General features: G+C 39.0%; 1 protein-coding gene across 1 annotated transcript; it reads right to left on the bottom strand.

Moving 5' to 3' along the window:
• Positions 1-200: 200 nt before the first annotated feature.
• DAPL1 (death associated protein like 1) lies at positions 201-20665 on the bottom strand. The gene is given in 5 exon segments (XM_090267612.1): positions 201-481; positions 3633-3662; positions 7463-7523; positions 9914-10001; positions 20605-20665. Coding segments are annotated over 5 exon segments (354 nt in total). The 5' UTR covers positions 20663-20665; the 3' UTR covers positions 201-364.
• Positions 20666-21635: the final 970 nt, after the last annotated feature.

Below are 21635 nucleotides of genomic sequence, written 5' to 3'. Positions count from 1 at the left end.
TCTCCACTTATTCAACAGAATTACTTATGTAAACATCAATGGGATCTGGTCCTGGACTAAAACAAGGCCCAGGAATGCACTGGATTTATAATTTCAGATACTTTATTATCTAAAGTCCAAAGAGAAGATGTAAAAGTTGTTTTATTTACCATCAATGGGATCTGGTCCTGGACTAAAACAAGGCCCAGGAATGCACTGGATTTATAATTTCAGATACTTTATTATCTAAAGTCCAAAGAGAAGATGTAAAAGTTGTTTTATTTACCAAGCAAGTGCAGGAAGCCTAAGGAAAGTTTTGGTTCTTTCTGCTAGGCTGTCAGATGTTCAAGGCAGTTGGCCAGATGGCTGTGTTTTACGTCTCAGTTTAACATTTTCGAGGCTGTTGAATAATGTAGATCCTTCTCATTGGAGTGACCTTCTCCAGAGCAGGTCTGGGTTTTTGATGTGCCATGTGCACTATTGCTGGGAATTTATGGCTGAGCTAAATGTGAGAAGGAAAGAAAAAATAAGCATATTGGATCTTTTGGGCTATGAAATATTAATGTAGTAGAAAGCAATACAGTTGGTCAAAAAAATTTCACAATTTTGTTTACTTCCTTAACAATAGCTCTTTTTTCCATACCACTTCTAGCTCTGGGTCTATGGTATGTTAACCTGAGTTTTCCCTCATTTGTTTATCTCTAATTTGTAAAAGTATAAAATGTATTATATTAAAATAATATACATAATGCATATGTGCATTTGTATCTGTTTTGAAGTCACATTTTTAAAGGTAGAGATGGATCATTATTTCTGCATCAGTCTTCTTATATTAGCAATTATTTTTGCACCAGTATGCATATATGGACCACTATATCCTAAGAAGCTATGGAAACATTTGGCAAAGTTCTGAGGGGGAAAACACACTCAATTGTCAGAGGATTAGAAATAAAGAAACTATGAAAGAAGTTAGGAAAAGTTAGGGTCCTTTACTAGGTTGAAGCAAGTGCAATTGCTATTTTAATAGATAAAAAATGGTGCAGTATTAGTCATTTCATATGGTTCAATCTAAACAGCCTGGGGAAGAGAAGGCTGAGGAATAACTTACTAGCTTCAGGTACCAAATTTCTTATTAGTCATCTTCACAGAAGACATTCATGAGGAAATAGGCTTAAATAGATTTAAATTAACACAGACTGAGACTATTTGACAAGGAACCAAAAGACCAATGGAAGTTACATTAAGGAAGGCTTAAAATCAAAAGGATGTCCAATGCTGCAAGGACCTCAGATATAATTTTCCTAGGAGGAGAGTTTGGACCCAGTGACCTTTTGGGTCCATTCTAGTTCTTGGTGTTCAAGTCCATTGATATAAACGTGAAAACACCTAAGGATACATTTCTCAGCAAGCGAGGAAGGGATGCCTCAGCTAACTAGGAACTTAACTCAATCACCATTGCACTTAGATGCCCTTGCCTTGACACTCAAATTAAATAAAAGGGGAGATAAGCTGCTCATGACCCCAAGCATCACATTGTTTATGGTTTGTTTGGGCTCTTCTAAGCCAGAAAAAACATATGTGCCTTATATCTCCTCTCAATGTCCCTGAGCTCTAGGCACACAGCATTCCCTTTCATGTAAAACTGAACACTAGCAAGTCTTTTCTTCTTGGTCTTAAAAAATGAAACACACTTGAAGAATATAAACTGAAGTGGTAACAATGGCTGTCTCCAAGGGACAGAATTATGGGCAATTCCTAGTCTTATGCTTTATTTTGCTTATCAGTATTTTTCTAAATTTTTTCTTTTACAATAAGCAGGTACAAGTTATATAATAATTAAGCCCAAGGATGGTCTATGCTGGCATTCTAGCAGAAGGGAAGAAAATTCTTTTTAAAAAAAAAGAACTGAAGAGCCTTTTTTTTTTCTTGTGTCAGATCAGTTACCATCAGGCCACAGGACATCCATTTTATAGTATGGTAAGGGCAGTGTTTTGTTTTGTTTTTCTTTTAACATTAGAACCAAAAGGAAACTTAAGAGGTCACTGACTTCAGTAGTTTTCTTCCAGACTAGGTGTCTTTATTTTCAACTAAAACAGATGGATTATTTCAAGTTAGCTCTAAATCACATTCAAGAGATTACAGGTAGGAAAAACAGCCGGGCAAGTTACTTAAAGTCCAATGTAAACCAAGGTAAAGGGATTGGGGGGTGAGAAAGGAAATGAACAAGTAATTATGATATAACAGAAATCTGGGCAATTAGCCAAGGTGAGATGAAGCAAGATGACAAGCTGAGACCCAAGAGAGAAAGCCACAATGTTGATCGTAGTTCTTAAGGCATGAGAGTGATGATGGGTGGAGGTGGGAAAGCAAAGGGGAAAGAACAGTGTGTGGGAACGCTCATTGCTTAATGTGGCATAAATTCATCTCCAGGGTTATCAACACAATTTAGGACTACATTTTTTGATCTTAAAAAATAATTGTGGTAAAATACACCTAACATAAAATTTACCACTTCAACCATTTTTAACTGTACAGTTTAGTAGCTTTAAATACATTTACATTGTTATGCAACTGTCATTACCATCCACCAGAAATTTTTATTATGCCACACTGAAACTGTGTATCCCTTGAACAATAAATCCTCATTCCTTCCTTCCCCAGCCTCCAGCAACCACCATTTTCAATAGTGACAGCCCCATTTTACATCCCCACCATTGAAGCACAAGAGTTAAGGGTTAGGTTTTAGCTAAGGCATTTAACTAGGGTTCTAAAGGCTCTGCTAAACTGCTTCTCAGGAGAAGAACACGACAGATTAGAATGAATGAGAGACTGACTCTGGGGCCCACTGGCCATCTATAACTGGTTTGGGAAAGTTTAGGGCCAAAAAGTCAACAAGATCAAGAAGGAAGTGGAAATTAATTCTAGCAAAGATAATAGCCATAGAGAAACTGCCCATAATTAACAAGTGTACAGATTGGGGGGAGGGTAGTAAAAGGGTTTTCTAGCACCTCTTGTACTTTTTAGGGTTTACAGTTGTTTGTATGGAAAATAACACAATAATTAATAAATGATAATATAAGAATAAACTGTGTTTCACAGGATCACAATTGTAAACCTATTTTCCCCTACCCTGGTATATACAAGAGAGTCAAGTTCTTTCTCAGATACCCACTCCCCCAAGCAGGAACATTCAAATGTAGAAGAACTTGGGGGGTTGAGGGCACAGAGTTTACAAAGAGTCTTCCATTAGAATTGAAACTGTCAGCCCCTCAATGTCCTAATTTTGTGGTGTTGACTTTATATCAGCGGAGATAGGAAGATTTTATTTTCAAGTCTGAATTAGAAATAAGTAGGAATAGCTTTGCAGATAGAACCTACAACCAGCTGTGCCTTTAGTCTGGCATCTTCACGTTGGGGAAGCTTTGGATTTGTCATCATTCATCTTTGTAAAATGATAGACAGGGTTTGTAGAATGAAAGGTGTTTCTTGTCTGATTCATTAGGGTAAGAGAATCTAGGGTAACTCCACAAGAGAAAGAATTTGAGGCTGGTATACGTGTAAGGATTCTGTCCTGCTGTGTCTCCAGCATATAAGGGCCAACATATTGAACTTGAAAAGCAGATCAATAGAAAACTCCCGCATTGAGAATTTACCTTCATCTTGGTTAGCTATGACTTCAGAACCTATACTTTTTGGTTTCAGAGAAAAAGCAAAAGAAGTATGTTAAAAATCTTTATAATAGGAGCTGTGAAAGAAATTCTAGATGTAGGAAAACCAGTGGCAGATTTTGTTTTAGAGCCTTAAGTTAGGTAGCATTGTAGACGGGCAGCTCTTCCATTCATCTTTCTAGGATGTTAATGCCCAGCCTGAACATTGGCACTTAGACTTCCACACCCCCTTACGTAAAGTGCTTAAAACAAAACATTCAACTCGAGTCAATGAAATTCAAGGCTACTCCTACGGTGATGTGAATCTACAGAACAAGAGAAACCTTTTTAGATCTGCAGATGTCTTTGATAGTTTCCTCTCCCCCTGGATCCCATTTCACATCATCTCACTAACTTGGCACTGGTGACATATCTGGCAACTTGAAAAGCAGCCCCAACTTTAATTAGGCTTTGATGTTCCATGCCCCCCTCCACACCATAACCCAACCCTGTTACTATTGTTTTAACTGGATACTTTCATGTTTGGAGAAGTTTCACAACTAACGCCATATTTAACTTCCATAACCATCCAGAGATTAATGTTCTTGGCAATATCATTGTCTCTCAATCTTGCCTTAAAAAAAATTAAGCACATGAGCAATCATAAACCTCCAAGGAGCTCCATGACTTCTAATAGGTTAAACAGTTTAATCTCTAAGGAGTAGGTGGAATTTGGTCTAAGATCAGGTCTCCCAGATTTTTAGCCTAGAGAGTTTTCAGGGTTACATAACTACTTTTCTGCCAAGAATACTGTGTCATGTGTCTGTCATTAGGCAACACAAATTCTCTTATTACTTAGGGCTGGAAGAGGTGAGAAGGGAAGGGGAAATGTAGTGGGGACAGAGATCTGTGTGCAGGGAGGAGTGGGGGTGATAGCGGGAGGAGAAATTTTAGGCTGCTTTTGATTTAGATTTATACAATTCCAACATTTTGGGGATTGTCTTTCAATCTCCCAAACCTTAAACTCTAGCTTGGTTTTAAAGTAGGGTATCCTGAGATAAATAGCATATAGATAGAAATTTCCTGCCATGATTGAATAGTTGTTGAGATTCTCTGAATCAGGCTGTACTTTCACAGTCTTAGACTCTAAGCTCTTAAATTGGTATGAGAATTAACATGGCTCCTTGGAACTGGAAAGAATTCTAGCTGAGGGCATGAATAAATGTTAATAATATGATCCTCTACCACTGTATTTCTTCTGGCCAATTGTATGTTGTTAGGTATTCATGACAATATATTTTGCAGAGGGAATCACTGTATTACAGGTGAAAACTTATCAGCAGATATCAATAACTATATCTCTTTATCTTTTATGTCTTTTACTTCTTTGGTATGAGGCATATAGTTTATACATATTTACTTTTAAAAATTAAGGTATAATTTATCTACAGTAAAATATACCCTTTTCAGTGCACAGTTCTATGGGTTTTTACAAGTATATGCAGTCTGTGACTACCACCACACTAAAAATATAGAACCGTTTCATCACCTCCCCCTTCAAAAAAATTTCCTCCTGTCTCTTTGTGGTTAATCCCTCCTCTCATTCCCAGCTCCTGACAACCACTGATTTCAGCAGATTTATTTCTTAAAAGGCATTGGTCTTTTTACCCCAGGTTGACCTTTATTATGAAATCCTATTACACATCAGGATGAATTATGAATTCAGGAAGGGTTTTTCTTAGCTATAAGGAAATGTGGATCCCACTAACTTCCATATTCAAGGTAGTCACTATGGTAATTTTGGGACTTGATTTTTCTAGCCTTTTATCCTTTGCCCAGGATTCCAAATAATGCCCTGTGGGATATCTGCCTGAAATAGATGCTAACACTTAGTGAGGACTAACTGGGCCTGTGCTAAGTACTTTGCACATATTATGTAACTTCTTTAATTCTCACAATATCACTTTGACAATGGATACTATTAATCATCTTCTGATTTACAGATGAGGAAACAGAGGCATAGAAAACTGAAGAAACCTGCCCAAGGACACACAGCCAGTGAATGACAGAGGCAGCATGAGACCCAGTCTTCTGATGTTTCCTGCCAGAACCTGTTTCAGCCAGCAATCTATGTAGTCTTAGCCACGTCCTCACTTCAGTAAACACTGAGCTAAGTGTTAAAGTTTTTCTTTTGAAATGTATAGTAGTTGTTAAAACTATTTCTAACAGCACACCATCTCAATCTGTCTTACTTTTCCAAATACAACTTATTATTATTGTTATTATGAGTCTTTTTTTATCTTTGAGATAAAGAATTGATAGTTTTAACTGAAAGTGAAAGAACCCATCTATGTCATAGACATAAGCATGTAGGTTCATAAAACAATATAAACTCTTGCATCATACCTAATGTACGGTGTAATAAACCTTTATTGACAACTGTCTTTAAATATTTTATTTTAGGTGAACATATATTCTAGAGAAACGAGCCATCCCGTTTCCTTACAATTGTGGCATTCTCTTGCCCCTAAGGAAGAGGCATTAGTGAGACGGAGTAAGAGAACATGAGATGCAGGAGTGGGCATTATCCATGTCTGTCCTTCTTATAAAGCCAGCAAGGCAAAGAGACACTTATGACCTCGCTTTAAATCTGCTTGATGGGAGAACAAAGCTCCCCCACACAAGAAGGCTCTGTAGCTACAGTCTATAATCAAGATGTTCCCTTGTACTCTCTGCTTTGTAACATCCATGGACTTCAGGTATATCTTTTTATTTCACTGCCATGAAACCAATGCTACTAACCAGAACAGAGAGGACAAACAGGTGACTCTATGCCAGGCACTGTTCTAGGAGTGTACTGTGCATGAACTCATTTATTTCACGCAACAAAACTGAACATATTCTCTTTCTTATTTCCATTTTACAAATAAGAAATCTGAGTGAGGCACAGGATAAGTAACTTGCTCAAGGTCATACAGATAGCAAGTAGAGTCAGTGCCCAACGGATACTCAGAGGTCTAACTGCACAGTTCTGCTCTAATTTTTTTTCAGATCCTTGATTTTGGCAGTAATGACAAGTCTTTAATCTATAAAGGACGCCCAGTCCTGTCCTCCAATAAATGTGTGCACAGCTGGAAAAGTGGTTCTTCACTGCATTAAATGCAATGTACCTGTCCCCTAGAAACAAAGTAAGGATCCTCCCTCAGCTCGCCTATGTAATTGAAAAACAAACTCTTGAATATAAAACCGAACCACTGTCTTTCTGATAGAGCTTTCTTACTTTCTTGAGCTACTTAAAAGAAATTCAAGGTATAGACATAAAAATAGCAATGGTCTACCACCTTTACAAACAGACTTTACTATATAAAGCCCGCCAGTGCCCAGCCTCCCTTCAGCCCTGAACGTGCGGCCCTCCACCCTGCACTTGCCTCAAATCAAATATTTCCTTTCAGGAATGCAGTGGTGGGGAGGAGGGTCAAAAGCTGCTGAATTCCCAACACACATGCTGCCTTTTTGTAAAAGTGTGCCAGTGTTTCCGAGAAATATTTGGGATGGCAAAGTAAAGTTCTGCCAACTTGGTGTTATGATTCTTGCTTTCTTTTCTATTTTATTTTTGAGATGATTTTATTAAATGGACACTAGGAATTTGGGAGAAACAGCTTTTCTCATCAAGACCTCTTTGTGTTCCTCGGGATGAGAGCAGATTCTTTTACAAGGACATCAAACCTCTGAGCTGGAAAAAACCTCAGTGGTCATCAGCTCGTTCACGCATGCAGCCTTATTGCTGGGTGAAAGCTGTCTGGAGCTTCACATGGTCCCCCTCACCCACGGCTCACCTTCTCCAGCGTGTTGTTCAGGGCATCCGCTGTCTGTATTTTGGCAACATTTACAATGGCACTGCGAAGATGAAAAGAAACTTCATAGAGGACCTGAAAACTTCCCTACTGAAGAGGTTAAATGATTTATACAGAGGGCGGGCTACTTGGCTTTTAAGCTTTCACTCTGCTTGGCTTCATTTAAAAGATGAAAAGTTCTGCCTCTGTGTGCCCACGTGCTACATCAAGCTTTGTAGGCCAACTTATTATTACCATTGCTTTTAAACTTTTCATTGAAGTATAGTATACATGCAGGCAAGTGGAGAGCTTGGTGAAGATTCACAAACTTAAAACACTAGTCTAACCAGTTGCCCCAAGGATAACCACTCTCCTGACTTACAGATGAATTTTGATGGTTTTTAAACATCATAACATGAATCATATGGCATGTACTCTACTGTATCTGGTTTCTTTTCTGAGGCCAAGTTATTCATAGAAAAGTTTCAGTCAGGGCTGACCCTGCAGTACAGTTTCTTGAAGGAAACACTGCACCTGGCATATTTTCTTTTTCTGGATGGTTTGTGCTTGTTGGTACAAGTTATTAGGAAACAAATATAAATTGATAATGCCTAGAAACTTATTTTCCAGGATATATTTTTCAAAAGCTATTTTCCAAGAAAATGGAAGGGGAGACGTCTGTGAAGATGAGGCACTCAACTTCCCATGCACATGCTCATGAAGCAGATGCAAATGGCGGAGGAGAAGCTTCAGCTCCACTGCCTCTCACTGCACGGCTTCTTCCTTGGCCCTGGGAGGGACCATAGCCATTTCATATTGGTGATTTTTTATTACTTTTCTTTAAAATGGCACCCAAATTCTATAAGCTTTGGATCCCACCTACTTATATTTATCCCTGGTAAACAGGAAGCAAGAGAGAGGGAGAGCTATTTCTTGTTGTTTAAGTTCTGTAGTGGTCTAATACCCTTCTTTTAGCAACTATTAGAAAAAAATTGAGGTTTCTTTAAAAAAACATTCCAATTACCACTTTATTACTCTCTAGGCAACTCCCCTTCTGGCATTGTTCAGCTGATGTTGGAATGAATAGTAAGCTCCCTTTTCCTGAGGTGCCGAGAAATATGAGTTGACCACCAGCTGTCAACTAGAAAGTCATTTCCAAACTATGACTAGAGTTTCTGAGCCCCTGGCCCAGGCGTATTAAGTGTCACAATAAATAGGGCTTATGCTTAAGTCAGGTTTTAGTAATAGAATAAACTTTCAGAATAACCAGCTTGCAATTCAACGACAGCCTGTTATCGTTTACAGAGTGCTTTCGCTCTCCTAGTAGCTGTCCTCGATGCTGGGTCACAGGAGAATAATATGTGACCCTCCCACTCTTGAGGTCTCACAGCTTCGTTTTCCTTATGTGATGGTTATTTTCTGGTAACAGGAGAAACAAAAACTTACTGCAAAAGGGGCTAATGAGTATTTTATTTTAACGTAGAAAAGGTCCTCAAACAATTTCCTTCACAAAAATCAGAAAGAAAACTTTAAAAGTGATCCAAAAATATTTTATATGAAAGAGTCAAAGGAATTCCATTTCAGTCTGAATTCTCCTCCTGAGACTGTTGCCATTTGATTCTTATGGAGGCACCTTGGGCATCCTCTAATCTACTCCTTTCACATGCTCATCAACCCATCAATGGAAACAATCTGAAATTGTCTCTGATGTGCCCCTCATTATACTACTTGCAGGAGCAGCCATTCTGCATATTTCTTTTTGAACATACTAGCTATCCTTAACTAAGGCATAGAGTGATTGGGCCCTTTTGCATGTCTGATCCAGCCCAGCTTTCTGCTTAGCTCTGGTAAGAGTGCTGTGCATCAAGGCTGTGGTGGAAAAAACAGGGAGAAGCCAGCCTCAGTGTCTATAAGCCTTCCAGCTTTGCCAAATACAGTAACCATTAGTAGTTTCTAAATAATTGAGTGATAAATTTACAACAACAGAAAAAGCATTTATTTTTAATTCAGGAGATTTGCTTCAGCAGAAAGCATACTTTGAAAATAGGGCAGCCTAGGACAAATTTTAAAGACTAATATGAAAATAGGATAAAGGGGCATGCATCAGGTTGGAACACATTTATGATTGTGTCATTTAAGTACAAGACAGCTGGGCTGGACTCAGAGAGAGAGAAAGGGTGGAGTTAGTGATGGAGGCCCAGGGAGTCCTCCAGAAGGTAGCCACTTTTCACCTGAGGGTGCCTTTCACCTCCATTTTGCATCAACACTGATCTTGACCCCCACCCCACCCCACCCCACCCCTCTCCACCCCATCTCAGTGGCTGCCTCTAACCCTGCTTAGCAAAAGCCCAGGAGCCCTTGGCTTGTCCTAAAATACTGAGGCCTCTGACTTCTCGAAGTAGAATCACTCAAAACCCCTCGAGGTAATGCAGGAGAAATTTAGCAGTCCCATACCTCGTTTTCTCTAATCCTGTTTTTCTGGTGTGTCTCTCCAAGATGCTAATTTCTTGTTTCTTGGAAATCCGCATTCCTCCAGCTTTTACTGTAAACAAATAAGCATCAAATGGGAGTCATGGTTAGAAAAGCAAGGAAGGCATGTTTTGTTATTCAAAGTATGGATTTAGATTTGAAAAGAATTTTAGAACTGATTTTTTAAAGATCTAAACTTTTATCTCAAACAACACAATATAAAAAGTTACCCTGAAACCACATTAAGATAAGAGAAAATATGTTTCGTGCAAACAAGGTGGGATGGGGAAGCAGGGCTGAGGTGTGCTTGTTTATGTTCAGAGAGGGGGAACAGGTTAAAAAGGCAGCAGGTTACATCTTCAATTTGGGGAGATGAATAATAACATACTCCCTTAGGCATTTCACTGAAAAACATTTTTCCTTGTTATCAAACCAATTACATTCTTCATGATAGCAACCGACAATTACAATGTGACCCTCCTGTTTTCCCATAAGATTCAAGTTTGTGCAAGGCTTGCTTTTTTTATTCAACCAAGGCTTTCAAAAGCCAGATTCTGAGAATGAGCCAAAAGTCAGGGCAGTGGTGATAACAGGCATTTAATTCAACAGAGATTATTCTGATCCCACTAGATATCCACCTTTCATCTCAGACCCGAACCTCCAACGTTGGCCAAGCTCAGATATTGTAATAAGTAATTAAACTGCATTAATAATCCTGCCATTCAAGAGATCAATTAGTGTTAATTAGGCTACAGACTACCTAACAGCAATTCAAGTGTTTAACAATGTCAGATGAAATCAACTTTTAAAAAGGAACAACTCATTTCAAATTGCAAGTCAAAGCAAATACTTTTTTTTTGTTCCCAGGAAATTTGCACATCTAAAATCCGACAAGCTCAAATGAGAAAAAGCTAAATGGATGTTGATTTGTTTGAACCTGTTAATTCTTTCTATGGGAATGTTAAATGAACAGTTTTCTAAAACTAGCTCCAATGAAGTCAAAAATAAGAAAAACCGATTCTGCTTCACTATGGCTTTATGAATTGACTTAATCATTGTTTTATAAAAATTATTATTTAATTTATTGGTTTAATTGTTTTTTTTTTGTTTTTTGTTTTTTTAAGAAAGAGGGGAAGGGAGGGAGAAAGAGAGGGAAAAAAACACTGATTGATTGGCTTTTATATGTACTGCAACTGAGTACCAAATCTGCAACCCAGGCATGTGCTCTGACCAGGAATTGAACTGGTGACCTCTCACTTTGCGGATCATGCCCAACCAACTGAGCCACAACCCCACCCCGGTCAGGGCTTTATTGGTTTGATTTTAATACATGCATAACACACACAATTCAAAAAGCATAAAAAGGTTTGCATTTTCCCTCCCACCATTATTTCCCAGCCCCCTGTTTAATCTCCCCAGATACTGCGAATGTTGAAGTTTCTTGTGTATTCATAGAGATATTCTATGTCTACCTATGTATTATTTTTTAAATATTCTTTTAAAAAATATTTATTTATTTTTAGAGAGAGTTTGGGACTGAACCCGCAACTGAGGCATGTGCCCTGACCCAGAATCAAACCAGAGACTTTTAGCTTTGTGGGATGACACCCAACCAACTGAGCCACACTAGTCAGGGCTCTTCTAGAATTTTTATGGTTTCATTTTGCATAACCGATCTTTGATCATATATATAAATATATGTTATTGACTCTTCTAGAATGTATTCTGTGTAAGTAATTTGAAGGTATGATAGATTTTTTTAGATTATCCTAATGATATTAAAAAAATCTAACTTGTATCTATTAATTTGAAATGCCATTTGATCACATATGCATATTACATGTGTGTATACATATGCATGTATATATCTGTGGCTATTTCTGGACTTCTGTTCCATTATATATTCATTCATATACTATTACGACTCTATTTAAATTATTATAGTATTATATTTTAATACCTGACAGAATTAGTTTTCCTTTGTTACATTTCCCTTGCAGAATTTTACTAGCTATTCTTATTTATTTTTCCATATGAACTTTAGAATCAACTTGTTAATTTCCTATAAAAGTCCTGTTGGTATTATTTTTAAAAATCCTGCTTTGAATTTATAGATTTTTTTTTTTAAAGGAAAACTATAACTTTATATTTCTGGTAGCTCTCTGTTCAAGAACATGGTATGCTTTTTCATTGTTTATATCTTCTTTTGAGTCCCTCAGTAACTTATTCACATAAATCTCACACATTTATTATTAGATTTATTCCCTAAGCATTTTATCTTTGTTGTTGTTGTTGCTATTGCAGATGAGGTCTACTCTTCCATTGTAATGCTAACAGATTGTTCTTTTATATTACTAATATTATATCCAAGTCGTATTAAATTCTCTTATTGTTTATAATAATTTTAAATTGATTCTTAAGTTTTGCAAGTTGAAAAAATGACTAACATGCAAAGAATTATATTATTTACTCCAAAATAATGTTTAATGGTGGTGATAGTGGACATCAATGTCATGTTAATTTTTAAAGAATTGCTTTAAGTGAGTTTCTATTCAGCATAATGGGCAGTTAGGAGGGTATATATCTAAGAAACATGTATATTTTCATAAATACAGTGTTTCAACATGTTAAGGGAATATTCTTCTAGTAGTTTTATTTCACTTGAAAATACAAATACATATTGAATTTTTTAAAATGCCTTTTTAGCATTAACAGATACACAATTTTTCTGCTTATTGTAGTTAATTATATTAGTGTGTGTTACTATGAAACCATTTTTTTAAAGTATATTTTATTGATTATGTTGTTACAGTAGTCTCATTTTTTCCCCCTTTGCTCCCCTCTGCCCAGTACCCCCCCTTCCCTCCAGCAATCCCACCCCCTTTAGTTCAAGTCCATGGGTTGTGCATATAAGTTCTTTGGCTTCACCCTTTCCTATATTATTCTTAACTTCCTCTGTATATTTTGTACCAGCCAATTATGCTTCTTAGTCCCTGCACCATTTCCCCATTTCTTCCCCTTCCCCCTCCCAGCTGATAACCCAAATGAGCCCCATACCTAGGATTCTGTTCCTATTCTGGTTTGCTTAGTTAGATTTTGTTTTCATTTTTTAGATTTGGTTGTTGATAGTTGTGAATTTGTTGTCATTTTAGTGTTCATAGTTTAGATTTTCTTTTTCTTAAGAAATTCCCTTTGACATTTCATATAATAATGGCTTGATGATGATGAACTCCTTTAGCTTCACCTTGTCTGGGAAGCACTGCATCTGCCCTTCCATTCCAAATGATAGCTTTGCTGGTTATAGGTTGCTTTTCATCACATTGAATACTGCTTGCCAGTCCCTTCCTGCCTCTGAGAAATCAGCTGATAGTCCTATAGGCACCCCGCTGTAGGCAACTCTCGGCCTCTCTCTTGCTGCCCCCAGGACTCTGTCTTTATCTTTCACCTTTGGCATCTCAGTTATGATGTGTTCTGGTGTGGTCCCCTCTGGGTCCAGCTCGCCTGGGATGCTCCATGCTTCCCGGACCTGTAGGTCCAACTCCTTCACAAAATTTGGAAAGTTTTCCTCATTTTTTTCAATTCTTGCTTCCTCATTCTGCACTGGTTGACTGTTTTTTTTTCTTCCTTATGTTCCAAATCACTGATTTGAACCCCTTTTTCCTTCCCTTCACCATTAGTTTTGTGTGGATTTTCCTTCGTTTCACTTAGCATAGCCTTCACTTCTTTTCTTATGCGTTTGCTGTACTCAAGCATAACTGTCAAGCCTGTGAGCATCTTTATCACCAATGTTTGGAATTCTGTGTCTGTTAGGTTGTTTATCTCCTCATCTGTGAGGTTGTCTATCTCCTCGTGGCTTAGTTCTCCCACTGGAACCTTGATCTGTTCCCCGTTTTGGGCCATACTTCTCTGTCTCCTCATTCTGACAGGCTCTTGTGTTTGTTTGCCTCTGTGTCCCAGGTAGAGCTGTCACTCCTGTTATGTTGTAAGGGGAGGAGCCTTATGGATTCATCAATGCAGGGCGACCTGTTTCACCACGTTGAGGCATTATACATGAGGGAGGGGTCCGAGAGGGAACAATGCCACCTGCCCAGCACTTGCCCCTTTTCCAGGCACCTCTCCCACTTCCGCACTGGACTGGCGCCCCTCTAGCTGCTGCCCTGGCCGTCGTTCCCAGAGTGGGTGGGTCTGCTGATGTTCTAGGACTTTAGGGGTCCTTTAAACAAGTGGACACTGCTGATACTGGTAGTTTCTGCCTCTGCCCCAACCCCCATAGTCAGAAGCATTGAGGCTTGATTTTTCCCTGGTGCTGGGACCATGAGCTGCGAGGTCCAGCGAGGAGTTGGGAATGCTCCCCAGGTGTCCCTCCTTTTTAAAACCTGTGACTGCGCTTTCTGCTAGCCTGCCGCTGCCACCACTGCTGCCACCACACCGCATCCTCTCCGCCCTGGCTCCGCCCCTCCTACCTGTCTGGGTGAGTATTTCTTCTTTATGTCTTTGTTTGCTGGACTTCCATGCAGCTTGATTTTCTGGAACTTCTGGTTGTCTCTAGTTTTGGTGTAGTTGTATTCCTTTTTAGTTGTGGAGGGAGATGCAGCATGTTTGTCCCCCCCCCCCATCTTGGCTGGAAGTCTCTGAAACCATTCTTATATTCATGGAATAAACTCCTCTTGGTCATTTTTAATTACTACCAACTTGTTTTTTTATTGATTATGAAAGCCTGTCACTAGAATTTTGTAATGTTAAATGAAGTCTAGGAGAAAGAATGCTATTCTCATACATGGTTTCCTTTAAATGCATACATTTACACACACATATACATACACACACACACACATATATATATATATATTAAAAAGCATACAAAGTAACCAGCAATAAAAATGAAATTGTGTGGAAACATGTTCTAATCAGTCAGAGATATAGAGATGAAATAAATCAATAAATGGCTCTTTCAGGCAGCCTGAAGAGTGTGTGTCCCTGTGTGAGGGGTAGTTGTGCTCACAGCACCACTGTCTTGTTTGTCTAGAGGAATCAAACAGGAGCTCCTGTCTTCAATATCCCTCCCAACAGAATTTTTCATTCTCCTTATGACAAGTGCTTTCAAAATAGGGTATATTGTAATTATTTTCTTTTTAGTGCTCCTTTTGTTTTTCCCGATGCTATTGTTTCTATACATTTTCTTCCATCTGGACTGATTTTATTGCCAAGGATGGAAGCAAATTGTTATTGTTAAATAAACAAGTTAAAAATGAGAAGACCTTTGGAATGCTAAATTTGTGCATGCATTTGAAAGGACATTGACAAAGCAGAGAATGTTCAGAGGAGAGTGACCAGAATGGAGGAGGGAGCCATCTCACATGAGGACCTAGGGAATCAGGAAAGGTCACTCTGAAGAAGCAAAGGCTCAAGTGAGCTTAGGGTTCCAACTTCAAAGATCTGAGGGGCTGTTGTGTGGGAGGAGAAAAGGTTTCTTGGTGAGAAAATGTTATATAGGGTCAAAGAGCTCTACTCTTCCTGGGGTTTCTGATCTTGAGCAAGATATTTAAAGCCCTTTGAGGCTCAGTTTCTGCATCCTTCACCTGATTGTTCAAGTTGTTTTAGAGAACAGAGGTGACATAAGCACCTGGTACATGGTAAATACTCAATAATTTGTAGTTATTATTATTTCTATTTATCTTTTTCCAGATTAGAGAATGAAGACCTAAGAATGGAAATCCCAGAAAGGCAGAGTCTGGCTACATATAACAGTGTGTTTTATTCATAGTACAGTAGATTGCCTAGTACATTACTATGTCCTTTGCCCCTCAGTGTGTTAAAGAAGCCTACCTGCCATAAATACCTGGGGGATTTTGGTGAATTTGGTAGGACTTTAACTAGATGATCTTTATTATGAAGTCCTTACTATGATTCTAACTCTTCCCGAAGAAAAACCTATCATTTCCTTGCCTTTCAAAAGAATATAAGGCACTTATCAGAGAAACCAATACCAAAAGAAATTTTTAAAAATGCAAACATGGGAATCCTTCATTCTTAAAAACAATAAGAAACATTTGAGGGGAAATTAAAAATCCTCCCATAAGATTCCTACTACTATCCAGGAGTCTGAATCCTCTCTGGTATAGGGCTGTGGGCTTTAAATGAGTGATTTAGGAAGCATAAGTGAACCACACCTTGGATCTCTAGAGCATGGTTCCTGTACCAAACTTGCTTAGGTAGGTACTCTCACTTAATCAGCCATGTACAGTAGAAAAAAGCAGATGATAATATTCCCATAGTCTAATGGATACAGTGAGATACATGTTGGTTAAGGCACTCACTACACTGAGGTGACTGAACCAGATGGAACCAGTTTGTGGGAGGGTCATCTTCAAAGTTCTGCTGGGAACACTGCTTACACGGCCTCCTGGGAGCCAGGTAAATCATTGCAAGTAAACACTTACAACCCAACACAGCCAGGGTCTTGCCCGTTTTGCTTGTACTAGTTAGGTCTGATTTATGGGACCTCTTTAAAGTCTCATGGTAACTAAATTAATTCATTTACATTTGTGACATTTACATAATTTCATGTTTAGGACTATATTAATTTTTGAACGTCTGTATAACAAAAGGATGAACCGGAACTAGGTAAAGTGAAATATGAGCTGATTTAACACTTTAACAGGCCTCTGAATATAAATACATAAGGTAAAACTCTAGCTCCTTTCAATAAACAAAACAAACTACAGATAAACGTAAAAGAGAGAGATACTCATTTGCATAGTTTCATTAGAAAACCAAAATTTATTTGGGGAAAATGAAACTTTGTTTTCCTATCTCTGAGTGAGAATTATACTCTTGTGGCTTCTTTCATAGTTTATAACTTCAAAAATAGACCTTTGAATTTAGAATCCTATATAATAATTTTCCAGTTAAGCTTTCCAGAAATTTTTCATTGAGGGTAGTCAAGATAAAGAAAAGCCTGCCAGAAAATTTAGGTATCTTTCCTTTACTAATCAGTGAAGAATGTATGGGAAAAAACCGAACAACACAAAGGTTTGTACAAACTCTGCCTTATGACTTAAAGGGTTTTTATGTAAAGATTTTAAATTGAAATGTTAGATGTCTGCTAGATACTTTATTTGCATTTACATTTGATTTTTCAGAAAGTTTTTAGCTGCTAATCAAAACCTAAAAAACTCTCATCAGAAGAAGGTTGGGGAGCCAGAAGAGTGGGGTCAGAGCACTTTGGCATGGGGTCCACTTAATTTTCAACTCTCAGCCCCACTGCCCTCCACCTGTGTAGTTTTGGACAAATTCCTCAACTCCACTGACTTTCAGTTGGCTCCTCTGTGACACAAGGTTGATGGTACACCCTCAGTCTGCAGGGGTGTTGCTGTGTCTAGAAGGTTCTGTGCAGTACCAGGAGCACAGTTAGTGTTAAGTGAAAGCAGTTGTAGTCATCAACCCCTGTCCCCATGATGCTTGGGGTAGCGGGTCTCCCATCCTCTCTCTTGAACCTCACAGATAAAATCCTGTAAGTTGACGTAAGCAGACTGAAGTTGAGAAAATTAAGTCTTTGCTTTTTTTTTTTTTTTAAATGATGCTGGCCCTTCTGCAGCTATAGTTACTGCCATTCTCTGCATTAGTTTCCCACTCGGGGATACACTCCCCAAACTTTGTTTTCTAATGAGCCAGAAAACTGATTCTCTCCGGGGGTTCAGTGGTGGCCCCTCTGGTGACTCTAATTCATTTAACTGAAACCAATTTAAAAAGTGCAAGGAATATATAGAAAAACTCATGAACTCCTGCTCTTTCTAGTCCATTACATGTGTACTTGGCTTCCTTGATCACCTCCTACTCACACATTTTTGGCTGCTCATGTGATGGGGTTCTTATAAAACTGAGAGTGAGGCAAATCAAAAAGAGCAGAAACTTGAGAGCCAAGCTTACTTGAGTTCAGGCCAGCTCATGTTTAATGTGGTCTTGTTTCGCAGCATAAACCTTTAACCAGGACTAACAGAGGTACAATATATTATATTAATATCGTCGGCGTCGGCAGCCGTCCATCTCGAGAGACGATGGTGTAGCTTCTTAAGAGTCTATCTGCACCACCGAGAATGGCTGTGCAGTCCGACTCCGGAGTGACACGGTATCTGTCTCCTCCCGTGTTAAATCGACATCTTGCGATGACGCTGGAGTGTCCTCTCCAGTGAAGCTGAAGCTACAGAGCCTGGGCAGGGTGATATGGAGGGTCTGCTGTTGCCCATGCAGCAGACCCCCCCCTCTCTTCGCAGCTGAAGGGTCCAAGGGAAAGACGGAGTCGATACAGCTTGGGTTCAGGTGTGCCGCAGAAGTTGCCGGTGTTGACTACAACGTCAAACCGCCTTAGGGACTCCGGCTCCGGATTTTCTGTCGAGGTTTACTCCCTTAGTCTTTCCTCTGAAGAGGTATGCCGCAAGGCAGCGGAGGTTTTTTGGAGTCAGAGTTTTCCTTCTCTGATGATATTAATATACATGAAAGAAAAACCACTAAGCGCTCCGCATGTAGGTGGGAAAGAGTTACAGCTGGCTGACTTTTGAGTGGTTTCATTTTTATCTATGATGGGGCAGGAATGTGTATATTCTCCATTGCTGTTTTTTTCTGCTCTGCCTCCTGCAATAGTACCTAATGCAGTAGCCCTCAAACATCTGACGTCTTTCAATTGGGGAGGATAATTTCTCCTAACAGCCATGTGTTTTATGAGGCCTGCATTTTATGGGGATTAACATTCATGTGCTAGGTACCTTACATAGGTTATCACCTTTCATCATCGTAACAATCTTATAATATCAATGTTAGTTATTACCCCCTGGGTTAGAGATGAGAAAACTGATGCCCAGAGATGTGGAATGAAGGCAGGGTTTAAACCCACATTTGTCTAATTCCAAAGGACAGGGCTGGTCCTTCCCATTTTATCATGTCTTCTTCCCACCTTCAGGGATCTGTATATTGCTTATTTAAAAATCAGGTGAAGGTTTAATGGAATTCTGGTGATGAATTATTGTTGTTCCATAAATTAAATTTTGTGCCATAGCAAACTGGTTCAGACTTAAAATAGGCAGCAAGACCAAATGAAGGATGAGGCATCTTTATGTTTTTGCTCTCAGTGGGGAGGCAAAAGTCTGCCTTCATCTCCATTCTAATTATCCCAGACCTCTTATCTGTATTGTCACTGTTCATAATGATTAGTTATCATGCCAGAGGCATTGTGACATGCTTGATGGATTCATGGTGTGCTATGTACACAGAGTAATTAGCAATCATTAGTGGAGGAGGCAGAAAGTTCTTGGTGGTTTCATTCAAATGTTCACTTGGTTAAGTTTATCTCTGTGTTTTTTGTGCATAAATGTAATTTACTAAATCAGGGTTTAGCTTAAGTGTTTTATGAAGGATGGGGTAGAAGTGGTGGGAAAAGAAGTGTTCTTTTTTCTTCTTTCTTTATCTGTGTAATGATTTTTCTAATAATTTGCATATATAGTTCCTGACCATTAGGGAGTATCATTAAGTTTAAATATAATGTTAAGTATTGCTAAAGCCAATTATAAACATAAAACACCAAGAATCTGCTACAGGCAAGTAGGGCTTGGAGCCCAGACAGGAAACACAAAATGAGTAGTAAAAATTCTGACTCTTTTCAGCTAGCTGATCAGCAGAAAGCCACTGAACCTTTTGGTCAGTTTTTCAAGTTTTGCAAAAGTTATATCTGCCATCACCCTCTGCAGCAAAGATGACTGAATAACCTTGGCTTAGAGGTGCCAAATAAGTATACCAATAAATAAATTTTGTAAATGGAGAAAGGCAAGAACAAAGCAGTCAAGCTTTTGAGATATTTCTTAAAGGAAAAAAGAAGGCAGCCAGTTGAAAGAACATAAAACTGGCTAAAAATAGGCCTACATGCTCAGTCAATCTATATGAATATATAGTCAAGTACAATAAAACTAATTTCCATACTCCAAAGAGTTTATACAGCATATGTTGAGAAAGAGGGAGGGGGAGAGATAGATAGACAGAGAGAGATAGAGAGACAGACACACAGAGAGAAAACTGTGGATGCTTTGCAAAACAGCTTGATAGCTATCATTTCCAGTCAACCTCCTCAGTGCTTGGGTCCTTATTAAAAAGTGCTCCTCAGCTTGACAGGCAAACTACATCATGGATAACACTGCCCAGCCCAAAAGCCTGAGGACAAAGAGAGAATGATGGTGGTTGTCCTTGTTGTGGAAGCTGGTTGCCTGGCTATGAAGTCAGATGATGCACAGGTATCTTGGAAAGACTGAGTGTTAGAGCTGGAATCTCTAAGAAGGAAGTTTTCCATGGCAGTAAATCATCTTCCAGGAGTGGATGTGTTACTCCTAACCTACAGCCAGGAAGGAAAGGACCAACTTCCCTACCTATCTCTTTCTACAAGCACCCAGTTCCTTGCACCTCCATATATAACTAGGTTTTAATTCAGCTGGGGCCTGACAAATCACCAGGCAGTTTTATACACTAGCCTAGAAAGATCAAAGACCAAGGGGGAAATCAGGTTGCATGAAGTGAAAGTGACAATCTCTGCTCTGTTGGGGCGCCTCTGGTGAAGGCATAGATGGAAGGGGGAGCAGCAGCAGCGAGGCTCTTGCTGTCCTGTCTTCAGGGCAGAGGGCAGGTGGGCAGCCTACCTGCAGGAGGATGCCCCCCTTTCAGCGGGGAGGACAGGACTTGCACTTCATTTGCCATAGCGCGTGCGTGACGGTGCGGAGCCAAGCCGGTGCTGTGCTCTGGAGGGCAAGTGCCAGCTGTGGCTGCCCCACGGCACCCTGGCTTTATAAGGCTGGGGCGGGGCCCCTCCAGGGCGTTGCTGAGCAGCAGCAGGGCTTGTCACTTGGCTCTCTGGGAACCTGCATCTCCTAGTCAGGTTTCCTCCTAGAGGAAAACTTTCTTCTTATTCCCTCATCTGAGAAGGCAGAGTAGAAGGCTAAGGGAACTCTTACTATTTTCTTTCACAAAGGAAGGGGAGAGAATGAAGTTCAGTGGGAAACTTTTTTTCTTCAACTATCCATTCATCAAGTATATATGGTGAACCTACAATGTGACAGGCTCTTTGTCATATGGTGGCATGACTGGGAGGGAAAGTCTAGATCTGTGCTTCAAGGCATCTGTGAGACAATTATAAAATGAAGTGCTATGTGTTTATTTAGTCTTTGCAATTGTAAGCATTTTTACTAAGAAAATAGAGATGTAAACAAAGGTTTCTGCACAAGAATGATAATCATATATTTCTTTTTTTGTATTCCTTGGAATCTACATAAACATCCCCAAATAGAGAGGTAATTAAATAAAATATAGGCATGAGAGAACTATGTACACATTTACAAATCATGCTTTAAAATAATATTTAATGATGTGAAAAATATTCATGATAAGGTTGTGAAAAAGACGGCTAGAAACGAATAGATGGGAATTTTGTTAAAAAGAAAAAGTACAAATTTAAGCTTAAGCATTTTTGTATCTCTTGTAGTGAACATTTAGCTTACAGCAGGTGCTTAGAAACATCTCTTTGTTCATCAATACAATGAAAAGCTTCTGCCCTTCAAAAGACATTGTTACAAAAATGAAGATCAGCTGCAAACTGGGAGAATATATTTATAGAACACATTTTTGATAAATACTAGCATCTAGAGTTTATAAAGAATTTTCACAACTCAGTAAC

The sequence above is a fragment of the Furipterus horrens genome, unplaced genomic scaffold, assembly GCF_987537825.1.
Source record: "Furipterus horrens unplaced genomic scaffold, mFurHor1.1.pri manual_scaffold_1, whole genome shotgun sequence".
NCBI lineage: Eukaryota > Metazoa > Chordata > Mammalia > Chiroptera > Furipteridae > Furipterus > Furipterus horrens.
Note: the sequence above shows the minus strand (reverse complement) of the source record. Positions and strands in the feature narration are given on the sequence as shown.